Raw genomic sequence first — 14,195 nt, 5'->3', positions numbered from 1 at the left:
AGGGGAAGAGTATGGAGACAGAAGAGTCACTAACTCTTTGAGGTCTCAGTGGGTATACAGCTGGGCCCTGATGCCCCTCATGGGAGGAATGTGAAATGAGGCTGGGCAGGTAGCCTGGAGCCTGAGTGTAGAGGGCCTGGAATGCCCAGGCCAGAGCTTTATTTTATCATTTGGGCAAAAGGGAGCCAAGGAAGGTGAATTATGACTGAGACAAAGAAAACCCAAGAGTTTCCATTAAGAGGAAATGTTTAAAGATGGGTAGATGGTAGGGTTTTAACATGAAAAAAATTTATCTGGTTCAGTTAATCTTGACACAGTCATGCTTTATTTTTCCTCTAAAAAAGAAAAAAAAAGAATGCTGGTATCATGCTTGTTCATGATTTAATTTATTTAAGATTTCAGCAAAAGGCAGTACTTTAAAATTATTACTGATGACTTAAAACATATTCATCTCATTCAGTCTCCTCTGAAAGTCTTCCTGAAGAAACCTCATACTACATTAGAAATACTAACTATGAAAATACCTAGCCAGAAAACCCTTCACAGAGGTTTTGGGCAGGAGGTGAAGGATCCAGGATCTGGCCACAAGAGGGCACCAGTGAACGGGCTTCTAACATCTTGGAGCACCCACAAGGGACAGCATTTCCCATTCACATTTGATTGATAGTTTAGGCTACTTATTTTGTTGAAAACTAAAGCTCCATCATTCATGCTTCTCAAGATTGTTCTTCCAGCCTCCTCTGGTATTGTCTCTCTGATTGTTTTCTTCGATATACATCATCTGGGAAAAATTAAAATTCTGATTACTCTTTTGAAAAAAAACTAAGAAGTTAAAAACATTCTTCAAACTCAGAGGAGTTCAAAGTTAATGTTTACAGAGCACTTGATTATCTCCAAACTACCAAAGGTTGATCTCTATTCTATATAAAGATAAATTTAATTTTAATAGGAGCATTATACATTAAGCACTATGCTTTAGATACGCAAAGATAATGTCACTTAATCAACAAGTATTTGTTGAGTAGCTACTTCTGTGTTATGGGACAGAGAACTTACAATGACTAACCTCAAGGACTTTATAGTCTAGTTTGGAGATATGAAGCGAACACAAAAGAGAATTATACAATATGTAAAGTGCTAAATTATGACACCAAAGATAGTTTCCATCATAGCAGAAAGGAAAGGGAAATGAATGAGGACTGGAGGATTTTCCTAAATCCTATTTTATATAGATAGATAAATAGATAGATAGACTGATAGATGATAGATACATAATCTTCCTTCCTTCCTTCTTTCCTGATTCCTATCAGGGGACCCTGAAGGATGAGCAGGATTTGCACAAGCATTTGGAAGGGAGCGGGATTCTGAGTGAGAGAAATAACATCTTTTGCTGGATCATCAGGTATGTCCGACCCCCTAACTGTGGGTATTCCCCAATGAATGTTCTGTCCTGGGCCCTTTTCCTTTCTCTCTGAACCTTGTCTCTTGATGATCTCAATTCTCATGGGTTCAACTGTTATCTCTAAGCAGATGACTTTCAGAGATATAGATACAGATATAAATATATGGAGTCAGTCTTTCAGCTAAGCTCAGGTCTTAAAAGCACCAACTGGCTGTTAGACATCTCCTTCTGTATATCTAAAAAGCATCTTAAACTCAATGCAAGCAAAATGCAACTCATTATTCCACCACACCCAACTCTCAAAAAACCCACCCCTCACCCAAATTTCTGTTTTTGGTAAGGACACCATCATCCTTTCAATTACCGAGGTAATTGAATCATCCATGCTTCCCCCTCCCCCTCATGCCTATATCCAATCAATTGCTAAGTTCGTTGATTTCACCTCTATAATATCTTTTTTTATGATATACAAGCAGAATATTCTATTTAATTTGTTCCCTCCATATATCCATGAGTTTAGGCTTTGATTATCAAAACAGCCTCCTTATTTATTTCTCTACTTCCCCTCTCTCCTCTGTCAATACGCCATACACATACTACAGAATAAACAATTGTCATAAAATCTATTTTATTTCTATAAATGATCTGCTTAAAATCTTTTAATGATTCTTCAACAAATATCAGATAAAATGAATAGTTCTGTTCTATAATATCTCTTGCATTTGTTTCCTTGTCTCCACTCACATGGCTGTCACCCTAGTACAGGCCTCTACCCTTTCTGGTCTGGACTGTTACAACACCTCCCCTACCCCCACCCCCACAGTTAGGACTCCCAGATTACAGTGTCTCCCCTCTCCAAATCCTCCACAAAGCTGCCAAAATAACCTTCTTAAAGCAAAAGTCTGGCCAAGTCACTCCCCTGCTCAAGAAATTTCAAGAGCTTTCTGTTATCACTAGAATAAAATTCAGACTTCTCAGCTTGGCATTTAAAACAGCCAGTTTTTCTAGGTTTGATGTATGTTACTCCCCTTCATACACTCTAACAAAACTGGCCTATTTGTGGTTGCCCAAATTTGGAACTCTACCTCCCCCCTCCATGCCTTTGCTCTGGCTGTCCCCACCCCTGGGAAGTGCTGCAGCTCTTAGAAGCCCTAGCTCCCTCTAAGGCCCAGCTGCAGGCCCTTTCTTGATTTCCCTTTTAGTGACGGCCTCTCCAGTGATCATGTATGTACTGACTGGTTTGCAAGCTGTGATCCCCCCAGTAGAATGTAAGCTCTTTGAGGGAAAGGTCTGTTTCATTCTTGTCTGGGATTTATAGCACCTAACAAAGTGAATCCTAAAGGCAGTGAATAAATGCTGACTGGAGTGGTGAGACAGCACAAAGACAACAAGGAGCATGACTTATTAGGTGGGCATGGAGGCGCTGGCCTAATTAACTGGATCATGGGAACTAGGTAGTTGAAATGTGAAATTGTAACTACACAACATGGAAGGACGTTAGCATTCATCTGTTCACAGCTCGGGCCCCAAGTGTGGATATGGCCACATGTCATGTACTATTCATTTGTCTAGTCTCATATAAACACTTCTGTGGACAAGAAGGAAGAGAAATCAATAGGAGACAAGTGTGAATTACACAAACCAGCTTTGAGCTGAGACGCTGAGCTTTAGAAAGACTAAAATCCTAGAAGATTTGATTTTTAAAACACAATTTTCTATACCAGGGAACTGCAGCACAGGACTAGTGCTCTGAATTTTAAGAGGAAGGCCAGGCCCCACGAGACATCTGTGCTGTCTCAAAGTTGAAACTATTCCAGGAACACTTTGTTTCTCTTTGGTCTGACTGACTACCATGCATACAACTAAGTCTGTTATCATGACCTGTCAAATGACAAATTATGAGTCACCCTGAGCCTGACACAGTAAATACTTTATAAATGTGATGGATCTGAATCTGAATGCTCAAACTAAAACACATGTCCCCAGCACCCATCTTTATGTCCACTTACAGAAGGTCTCTTGGCCAACTCGGACTTTGATCATAAACAACTCCATTGCGCCTCCCAGAACAAAGAAGAACGGAAGAAACCTATAGACACCAAAGCGCTGTTTTCCGGGTATCCTCTGCAGAAGTCGCTTTACTTGCTTCCTTGTGAACATCTCCAAGGCGTCTGCAAGACTTCCTGGGAAACAGCCTGAAACTATAGATGGAAAAAGCAAGATATGGTGCTGCTCCTCCAAGAGCCTCAGCTTCTATTTTTTTTTTCAGATTTTAATTTACAAGAAAACTCACTGATCCCGCCTTATGGTATCTGAATGGTAACTTCCTCTCTAGAGGTTTGTTTTTGTTTTTGTTTTTTTGCGGGGCAATGGGATTAAGTGACTTGCCCAGGGTCACACAACTAGTAAGTGTCAAGTGCCTGAGGCCGGATTTTAACTCAGGTCCTCCTGAATCCAGGGCTGGTGCTCTATCCACTGTGCCACCTAGCTGCCCCATCTAGAGCTTTCAAATTCAAAAAACACTTTCAAGTTCCAGGAGGTTCCCAGAGGCTGCCAGTGCCACAGCATCCCAATTTCAAAGACAAGACCCAAAGATAGGACCTGTTTCTCTTGACTACAAGTCTATCCATCATACTGCTCTTTCTGCAACACCAAAAGCCAATTCCTGAAACAAAAGGGTCTACTTTGGGGTAGTTGTTTGTTTGTTTGTTTTTAAAGCAGCATTAACATATCCATTTTCATTTAAGATGTAGCAGAGCATTATAAAGAAGAATATTACTGTTTTCTGAGCCAATTCAGCCACATCTGGAGTATTCTGTTCAGTTCAGGGCACCATATTTTACAATGGATATAAGGATATGTGGAGCCAAAAGACAAAACTAAACCGTAATTAACTCTGTCCCTAAGTAGCCGTATGACCATGGCAAAGCAATAAGATTGCTCTTGGTGTCACAATTTGGATTCTTCAGAGATTGTGGCATTCCATAATTTACAGATATATATTATCAATAAGAGTATTGATGTTAAAAAGAGATGTTATCACAGAAGGAAGAGTCAAACTGAAAGCAAAAGCCACTTAAATTGAAAAACAAAATTAAAATGTTTATATCTCAAGAGAGATATAAACCCAGAAATACAGGTGGACTATTCACATGACAGGAGCAAAGGATATCTAATGGTCAGCTTGTTTTGCTCCACTGCTAGCCAGGAAATGTCAAAAGATCTGAAAGACAACTTTCTGTACGTTGAAATTTAGGAAAGGATGAGGACAGAGAAAGACAAGATGAGGACATCGACAGGGTACAATGTGCATCATTAAAAGGAGAACTCACATTTATGAGATTACAGATCCAAAAAAGAATCTAAGTGTATGTCTCTCCATTACCCTTTGGGTCAGCTATATTGATTTTTTTTAAGGGGGGGGCGGCAATGAGGGTTAAGTGACTTGCCCAGGATCACACAGCTAGTAAGTGTCAAGTGTCTGAGGCCAAATTTGAACTCAGGTCCTCCTGAATCCAGGGCTGGTGCTTTATCCACTGCGCCACCTAGCTGTCCCATATTAATTATTTTTTGGAGTTGAGCATTCCATGACTTACAGCAACATTCATTTAAAAAGAATATCAGTGTTAAAAAGATAGATTTTATCACAGAAGTAACCAAACTGAAAAAAAAAACCATTAAATTGAAGAATAAAACTAGTAGCTGTTTTTTGGAGGAAAAAAAAACAATAAAAAAGACAAACAGCTAATTTGATCAAAGTAAAAAGAGGAAAATTAAATTGCCAATCAAAAGCAAAAAAGGAAGACTCGTAATAAATTCAGAGGAATTAGAGAAACTATTCAAAACTCAATCATATGGGGCAGCTAGATGGCACAGTGGATAGAGCACTGGCCCTGGATTCAGGAGGTCCTGAGTTCAAATCCAGCCTCAGACACTTAACACTTACTAGCTGTGTGACCGTGGGCAAGTCACTTAACCCCAATTGCCTTACTAAAAAAACAAAAACAAATCCGGCCTCAGACACTTGACACTAGTTGTGTGACCCTGGGCAAGTCACTTAACCCCAATTGCCTCACAAAAAAACCCAAAAACAAACAAACAAAAAAACTCAATCATATGCCAACAGAACTATTAACAAAAAGTTATCTACAAAAATATAAACTATACATTAACAGTATACAGAATTTAAATAACCCGAACTCAGAAAAAGAAATTGAGCAAGCCATAAAAAAACAAACTAGAATCAGTTGGATTTACAAATGAATTATGCCAAACATTAAAAGAACAATTAATTCAATATTACACAAGGTTTTTTTCAAAAACAGAGAACGCATCCTACCAAAATCATCCTATGAGATAAATATGATCCTGATGTCTAATCAGGGAAAGATAAAGCAGAGAAAAAAATATATAAACCAATATCTTTAATGAATAGCTATGCAAATACAGAATAAAATAATAGCAAGAGGTTACAACAACAGATTAAAAAGATGAGATATTATAACCAGAATGTATTCATACTATGAATGCAGGGTTGGTTCAAAATTAGGAAGACTGTAAACATAATTAACTATATGAAAAGCGAAAAGCTGTACAAGTCTCATTTATATTAAAATCATTAAGGAATAAATGGGTCTCTATCTAAAACCAAGAGCAATCATTATTTATAATAGAAACACTACAGGCCTCTCAAATTAAGATATCCATTGCCAGGGGCAGCTAGATGGCGCAGTGGTAAAGCACTGGCCCTGGATTCAGGAGTACTTGAGTTCAAATCCGACCTCAGACACTTGACACTTACTAGCTGTGTGACCCTGGGCAAGTCACTTAACCCCCATTGCCTCACCAAAAAAAAAAAAAAAGATATCCATTGCCACCATTATTATTGGATATAGTTCTAGAAATGCTATTGTAATAAGAAAAAACTAAACATGGGCAAAAAAAATGATTACTTTTTGCAGATACTATAATGGTTTACTTAGGGCACCCTAGAGGTTCAACTAAAAAATAACTGAAACAAAAATTTCAGTAGAGTAGCAGGATATTGAATAGACACACAAATATCAACTTTTTTGTATATTAACAACAAAATCCAGCAGGAAGAGATAGAAAAAAGAAATTCCATACAAAATGAAAACATATAAAATATAAGTCTACCTAACAAAGTACATACAGTAATAATTATATAAATGCACCTACAAAACATTCTTCCCAGAAATAGTTAAATAATTTTTGAACTCTGCCAATATAATAAAAATGAGAAGAGTATCTAAATTAATTCATTTATTCAGTGACATACCAAGTGAATTACCAAAGGGTCACTGTACAGAGCTAGGGAAAAGAGTAACAAAATTCATCTGGAGGAATACATGGTCAAGAATCTCAAGGAAAAGCATTAATAAGAGAAATGTAAATTAAAATACCTCTCTGGTTGCTTCACACCCTTCAGATCTGCAAAGATAACAAAGAAGAAAAAAGAGTTCTTGGAGGACTTTAAGATTACAGATTATTAATGTACTGTTAGTGGAGGTGTAAATTGATTCAAGTATTCTGAAAAGCAATTTGGAATTATACCTCAAAAGTCATCATGTATACCCTTTAACTCAAGGATACCATTAGTAGGTGGGCAGCTAGGTGGCACAGTGGATAAGGGTGCTAAGCCTGGAAGCGGTAAGACCTGAGTTCAAATCCAGCCTCAGACTGGATGGCAAACCATTCCAGTATCTTTGCCAAGAAAACTCCAAAAGGGGTCACAGAGTCAGACTCAGCTGAAAAAACCACCACCACCAGTACGTATATACTCTAAAAAATTTTTTTAAAAAGGAAAATGCCTCATACGTACAAAAAATGTTTATCATAGCAATTTTTATTTGTGGTAAAAGACTAGAAATAATATTGCTTATACATCAACTGGGCAATGTTATCTGAATGGATCAGAATAATAACGTGCAGTAAGAAGTAATAAAAAAGATAGACTGAGCGAAGCTGGCTATATCTGTGTGAACTGAAGTAGGGCACAGTGATCAGAAAAGGAAAACAATTTTGAAAGACTTAAAAATTCTGATTCAATAACCAATCATGACTCCAGAAAAGAATGATAAAGAATGCTTCCTACCTCTTAGCAAAGAGGTGGTCAGTAGGTGGAGAATGACATACATTTTCATACACAACCAGTGTGTAAATTTGTTTTGCTTAACCATACTTATTTGAAAGCAGGAAGGGAGTTGGTGGGAACTGGTGGGAAGGGAGGGGGGGAGGCAGGAAAGAGTGACAGAGATGAACAAGAAAAAAGAACATCAATAAAACAATTGTAAATACACAGAAGAAAGTGGAAGTTCAGAAGAAAGCAAAGTTGGTACTACCTTTTTAAATTATATGTGTATTTTTTAAAAGGAACAATCTTTACAGAATATGCCGTTTCATATACACTCCTCTTCTGTTCTTTATATGAAAATGTTTGCTTTTATTGATGCTTTTCAAGTTCATTTTAAAAAAATAAGATGGCTTTTTATTTCAGGAAGAAGCTTGGGGTTACTGTGAAAGTGAAGTATGATTTTCCAACTGCAATTTAGACTACTCTTTCCTTATTTAGAGAGGCAGCTTGGTATTGAACTTGGTATCAGGAAGACCCAATTTAAAATCCTATGGAAAATACATACTGACTCTATGACCCTCAGCAAGTCACTTCATCTTTCAGTTTCAGGTCTCTCACCCCACTATGTTGTCCAAGAAAATCCCAAATGGGATCATGAAGGGTCATACATGACACAGGGCTGTTCTGAGGATAAAATATGGTAAGCACTTTGCAAGCCCCCATATAAATGTTAGCTTAATACTGTATCACTTAATACTGCTCAGCTCATTATATGTGTGTGCATATAAATATATGTACACATATGTATGCATGTATGTATGTATACAACATACAACTCGCCACATTAGTGGAAATAAGTAATTCCCCCAAAGTGGTCTCATTATTCATATCAGCATTGCAAATTTCCATTAGTCCAGAACCAATTCCCATAAACCCATTTCAGGGGATTCATCATCAACCTAGCAGTATTAGGTCCTAAAAATTACTTTTAAGGGGCAGCTAGATGGCACAGTGGATAGAGCACTGGCCCTGGAGTCAGGAGTACCTGAGTTCAAATCCAGCCTCAGACACTTAACACTTACTAGCTGTGTGACCCTGGGCAAGTCACTTAACCCCAATTGCCTCACTAAAAAAAAAATTACTTTTAAAATGTACTAAATTTTTAGATAAAAATTACTAAAATGTAAATGGGTTCAAAGCAGAGGTCTAGCCAAAGCGCTCTAGGAAAGTTTGATTCAAAGGAAGGTCACAAGCTAATAGAGGTGCACAGCATGGGTGGATGGTTAGTTCAATGCCATCACAAATCCACTGGAACATTGGGGGTCACTTTCAGTTGGGGGCCTTCCAAGAAGGCTGCATGGAGGTGGTGCCACCTGACCTGTCTTAAAGCAAGGGAAAGATTCCAAAAGGTCAACCCTTTGACCCTTTGGGCGCATTCCGGGCAGGTGAATGAATGCACGCACAAGGTGGGAAAGAAGAGAATAGGACCCGCAATACCGCCGGGCTAAAGGGGCTGTCCCGACACCCATGGGGTGACCCCGCCAGGGATTCCGGCCCGGGCATGGAGAGGTCCGGGGTCCTCCGGGGTTCCAAGCGCTGGACTTGGATTCAAATGACTCGGGATCAACACCCGACCCGGTGACCTCCTACCCGGGTGTCCACGAGCAAGTCATTGCTAGCCGCTCTCGGCCTCAGTTTCCCTATCCGTAGGTCAAAGGGGTGGGGCGGGCGCTTCGTTAAAGACACTTCCAGCTCTGAACCTAAGGGGAGGCTGCTCCCCGGGAAGAGAAGGGCCGAGGTGGCGGCGGGACGCAAGCCTCCAGGCTCCGGAAGCGGGAGAAGGGCCGGGCTACCTTCCGCCGAGGCTTCGAAGCCCCAGTCAACCGGGGGTCGGCGCGCCAGGCTCCCGAGGCCCCAAGCCCTCACCTGAGCAGGCCGGGCGGACAGTCTATGGCGGCGGCCAGAGGCCAGCAGGAAAGACCGAGGCCGCGCTGGGGGGGTGCCGGGAAACCGGGCGTGGCCTTGCGGGCAGGGATAAGTCCCGGCCCCCGGCGGCCAGAACGGAAGTTGGCGGCTGAGGGGCGGGGATTGGGAGCGAGAGGGTGGAGACAGGGGCGGGACGAGGAGGAGCCAGAATGGGAGAAGAGGTGGGGCTATGGCCGGAGAAGGAAAGCAATTGAGCAGAAGGGGTCGGACTAAACTAGGATAAAGGGAAGGGCTGAGGCTGGAGAAAGGAACGGTGAGAGCAGAAAGGAGGGGCTAGGGCAGAAGGGGAGGAGTATTGTAGAAAGGGGGAGTGGCTAAGGCAGGAGAAAGGGAGGGGCTGAGGCAAGAGAAGATGGATAGAGCAGAGGGGAGGAGCTACAACAAAAGGGGCGGTCCTAGAACAGGAGAGGGGAAGGGCTATGGCTGAATGGGCTGGGCTCAGATAGGATAAGGGAGGAGCTAAGGAGGGAGAGAAGAGGGGTGAAGGCTGGAGAAGGAATGGTCTGGAGAGGTGGGAAGAGTCAGTCTAAAAGCGTTTATTAAGCGCTACGTGCCAGGCACTGTGCTAATTGCTGGGGATACCAAGAAAGGCAAGAGACAGTCCCTGTCCTCAAGAAGTTCATAGTCTAATGGGGAAAATCACATACAACTATATACATGCAAAATCTATACAATGTAAATAGGAAGTGGTCTCAGAAGGGAGACACTGACGTTAGTGGAGCTAAAGAGAGAGGTGAGGCTGAGCTGTGGTGGGATTTCAGAAACCTTTTGCTTCAGTTCTGGGCAGAGCTCGGGACCCTTGGACTTCATACAGGAAAGAACCCTAAAGATCATCTGGTCCCACCCACCCCCATTTTAAGGTGAGGAGAGGTCCGGAGAAGATGAGTGATTACCCAAGGCCATACTGGTAGTAAATGGGAGAGCCAGCACTTAAACTCCAAGGTCCTCTGACTCCACATCTTTTCATCGCTCTAGGGAACCACCTTTGACCAACCATCAAACATTTGTTAAATGCCTACTATATACATAGGATCCTGAGCTAGATACAGAAATGATAGAGTCCCTGTCCTCAGGGAGCTTTTACTCTGTCAGGAGAGAAAAAAGTTGTAGACTTGTGGGTCACCCTGTACAAGTATATACAAGACAAATAGAGGATGGGGAGGTGGGAAGGCACAAGCTATTGGGAGGGTCAAGAATTTCTTCGGGTAAGTAGTGTTTGAGCTGAGTCTTGAAGGAAACCAGGGATGCTAACCAGCAGGGATGGTGAGGGAGTGTATTCCAGAATGGGGGTTAGCCAGTGCAAAGGTATGGAGTCGGGAAATGTAGGTATGAAGAAGAGTAAGATAAAGCACCAGCCCTAGATTCAGGAGGACCTGAGTTCAAATATGTCCTCAGACACTTGACACTAGCTGTGTGACCCTGGGCAAGTCACTTAACCCTTATTGCCCTGCAAAAAAAAAAAAAGAAGGAGGAGGAGGAGGAAGAAGAAAAGAAGAAGGAGAAGAAGAAGAAGAAGAAGAAGAAGAAGAAGAAGAAGAAGAAGAAAACCAGTTTGTCAGAGTTGGAGGCAGAGCAAGGTGGTGAAGATGATATAGGAGGCAAAAAAGGGGTTAACAGAAAAACCTAAGACTCAAGCTCTAATTCAGATATGAGCTCTAAGAGGGATTCAGACCCCAGTTAATGGATAGCTTACAAGTCAGGATGCTAGGTTCTCTTACCCACATAAATCAGTACCCATAAAAGGAACATAGGGAGGCAGGGCATGAAGACCTTAAACTATAACAATGATAAACTGACAGGCTATAGAAATTCAGGCTAGAAATAAATGAAAAATGAAGATATTTTGAAACTAGCCATGGAAATTAGAAAGAGACATGCTCAGAAACGGACAAATTGTCCCCAGATTCACCTTATGACGTGTAAACTCCAAAACACACCTCCATGGAAAAAGGTACCCGCCTCGGGGGTTGGCTTAGGACCTCAGGAACTCCAAATTAGGGTAGGCCCTCCCCTGCACCTCCCTAAAGTGGAGATGATTATAATGAGACTGATAATCAATTTATCCATACTATAAATATAACAATCTTTTCTTTCCTTATTCGAGAGACACCTTTCCACTTTTCTGGTTCTCTCCCTGTGGTCACTCACAGTATTGCAATAAAACTTGGGAAACTGAGTCACTGAGTCTTGTAATTCTTTTGAGATGACTCACAATCAATTTGACCCTAATTCCATCCCACATCAAAGAGAATCAAGTCACAATCAGAAACCCTAGGTTCAGTTCCCAGGCTTAACACTTACCTAGCTGTGTGACCTTTGGCTGAAGATCACTTGAGCTCTCTTGCCACTGCTCCTTTGATTGGAAAATGATGAGTATGCCAAATACCTAAGGGGATCATTGTGGGGGAAGCACCGTTTGTAAAATTTTTTTTTAGGTGAGGCAATTGGGGTTAAGTGACTTGCCCAAGGTCACACAGCTAGTAAGTGTTAAGTGTCTGAGGCCGAATTTGAACTCAGGTACTCCTGATTCCAGGGCCGGTGCTCTATCCACTGTCGTTTGTAAATCTTAAAGGCAGTGGAGGAACAGTCCTGTAGGAATTCTGATGAGGGGACAAGTTGTAAGCCACTTTGGAGTAGTGGGAAGAGCAGCTCTGCAAATGAGGACACCTGGGTTCTGTTCTCCAATCTGCCATCACGTTTCTGTGTCATCTTGGGCTTTTTCCTGTCTTTTTCCAGCTTTTTCTCTCACCCTTTTCCCCAAGGCTAAAGATACATAGAGAGGACATTCTGTGGGTAGCAAAGTACGCAAAGTAAGTTCAGAGATGAAGTTTGAGAACGGGAAACTAAATGCTAATCCCTGTGTCCAGTGCCCTCAAGAGCTCCCACAACAAACAATGCTCTTACCCTTCACAAAGCAAGCAACACACATTCCTCATTTCTGTGTGTTTGTTTACTCAGCGCTCTCATTCCTTTGCTTGTGTGCCTTTGCATATTTTCCCCTTTCAGAGTGTTTGGTGTACACCCAAGGGCACATACCCCTAGAAGCCAGAAATCGTGCGTCTAAATCGTCGTATTGCCAGGCATCCGGGTGCAGCATCATAGATACTTTTTGATGGGAATGTTTTGAATGGTGTTCAGCACAGTCCAGCAGAGGCAGAGCAAAGAAAAGGCACATCAAAGTGACTTTGAGAAGACTTAAAAAGAACATAAATCAATTCAGACTAATAGAATGGAAGTTCAGGATTTTTTTTAAAGGGTGGGGTGTCTAGGGCTAGTCAGAGAAGTCAGTAGGTTTCATGCTAGAAAGGCGATAAGTTGGAGAAGGGATATGTCATGACATAGTAAGCCCTATATAAACTTTAGTTATTATTATTAGACGTACTTAGTACTAACGAACCAAATTCTGGACCTTCTAACAGAGAGCTTGTGAAGCAGCAGACCAAAGAAAGCCAGGATCGGAGCCTTCTCCAAAAGAGGATGAAGTTGGCCTAACTCGAAAGTCCCTTCCCTTAGTTTCCCTTAATTTGAAGGCAGAGACTGTTATTATCGTCGGTGCTCTCGGGCACAGAGCCTTACACACACACATTAGAGGCGCTTCATGGATGCTGGTCGAACCGAACTAAAGTCCGCCTCTCGGATGCTGCGATCTAGCGGCTGTGAAGTCACCTTAGTAGCTTTAAGTTAGCACTAGGGAGGACGTGGGCAGTTTCTGTTAGAATCTGCTCAGTTCTATTCAACAAGTTTCCTGAACGGCTACTGTGTCCCCAGCCCGGTGGGAGAGCTCGGGGCCGAGGCTCCCTCCCGCGAGGCATTCCGCTGGCTAGCCCGGGCCGTGCGGGAACACTCGCTCCTGGTCTGGCTGCTGGTATCCGGTCCCCGCTGCTCGTCGAGTCCCCTCTCACTTTCCAGTCTCGAGTGGGCGGGGCCTCGGGTAGAGAGGGCACCGCAGCCCCTCCCCTGCAATCCACACCTGGCCAGGGGCCCCGGCCATTGGCGGACTGGAAGGCCGGCACTGCAGCTATTGGCTGGCCGCGCGAAGGAAACATGCGGCCGCAGCGGACTAGAGCGCAGCTGGCGGGGCCGAGGCCAGAGCAGGAGCGGGCGCTTGACCGGGAAGCGGGTCACCGGGCACAGGGAATGGCCGGCGCGGGACTGCGGGCGGCGGGCTGCCGCTGGTTACGGCTCCGAGGAGACGATGTCCCCGGCTGGCAGCGCGCATCGGCCGCTTCCTCCTGCCAGGGCTGCGGTCCCTCAGGCCCCAGCCCCGCCTGTGCAGGCTCCCCCGGCCCCGGAGCCCACTGCCCCGGCGCTCACTGTCCCGGCGCCAGCGCCTCCTCCTCCTCCTCCCCTCACCGGGTTGCCCAGCGCACTGCCGGCCCAAGCCCCGACGCCCAGTCTTCCAAGCCCAGCGCCTACCTGTGGTCTAGGTACCGGGAGATGAGGAAGCTGGTGCACGGTAAGAATAGGAATAGGTAGAGGGACAGACTGTAGACCGAGAGGCAGGAGACCTACTGCATTCTCGTCTTGGCGCTGCCAGGATTCTCCGGGTGGTTTTGGGCAAATCTCATTGCGCCTTAGTTTCCTCACCTGTAAAATGAGGGGGTTGGATTGCTGTAGCTTTCACAGGCCCCTTTCAAAGATGACATAGGTCACAAAGCATCCGTTGGGGAAGAGGCTTTGGCATCTCCCTTTGAGGTGGCTGTGTCTCCTCGC

At 43.2% G+C, this 14,195-nt stretch overlaps 2 protein-coding genes across 5 annotated transcripts in view; one reads left to right on the top strand and one right to left on the bottom strand.

The window, feature by feature from the left end:
* Window positions 1–363: 363 nt before the first annotated feature.
* On the bottom strand, window positions 364–9,560 carry SMIM4 (small integral membrane protein 4). Of its 4 annotated transcripts, none has more exons than XM_043976019.1 (4): window positions 9,423–9,560; window positions 6,826–6,853; window positions 3,412–3,603; window positions 364–781 (listed from the first exon to the last, which is right to left on the bottom strand). In XM_043976019.1, exons 3-4 carry the CDS (start codon window positions 3,560–3,562, stop codon window positions 717–719), a joined length of 216 nt encoding a protein of 71 aa, XP_043831954.1. In that variant the 5' UTR covers window positions 3,563–3,603; window positions 6,826–6,853; window positions 9,423–9,560; the 3' UTR covers window positions 364–716. The 4 variants fall into 4 exon arrangements, with proteins under 4 accessions (XP_043831954.1, XP_043831957.1, XP_043831955.1 ...); XM_043976022.1 differs by having other exon boundaries at window positions 9,350–9,445; XM_043976020.1 differs by lacking the exon at window positions 6,826–6,853.
* Window positions 9,561–13,526: 3,966 nt separating this feature from the next.
* Window positions 13,527–14,195, top strand: part of NT5DC2 (5'-nucleotidase domain containing 2) — a 33,569-nt gene continuing 32,900 nt past the window's right edge. The window contains exon 1 of the mRNA XM_043969141.1: window positions 13,527–13,938. Within this exon, the coding sequence (XP_043825076.1) occupies window positions 13,527–13,938 (412 nt within the window). The remainder of the gene's footprint in view (window positions 13,939–14,195) is intronic.

This window comes from Dromiciops gliroides, chromosome 1 (genome assembly GCF_019393635.1).
Source record: "Dromiciops gliroides isolate mDroGli1 chromosome 1, mDroGli1.pri, whole genome shotgun sequence".
Taxonomy (NCBI): Eukaryota; Metazoa; Chordata; class Mammalia; order Microbiotheria; family Microbiotheriidae; genus Dromiciops; species Dromiciops gliroides.
Note: the sequence above shows the minus strand (reverse complement) of the source record. Positions and strands in the feature narration are given on the sequence as shown.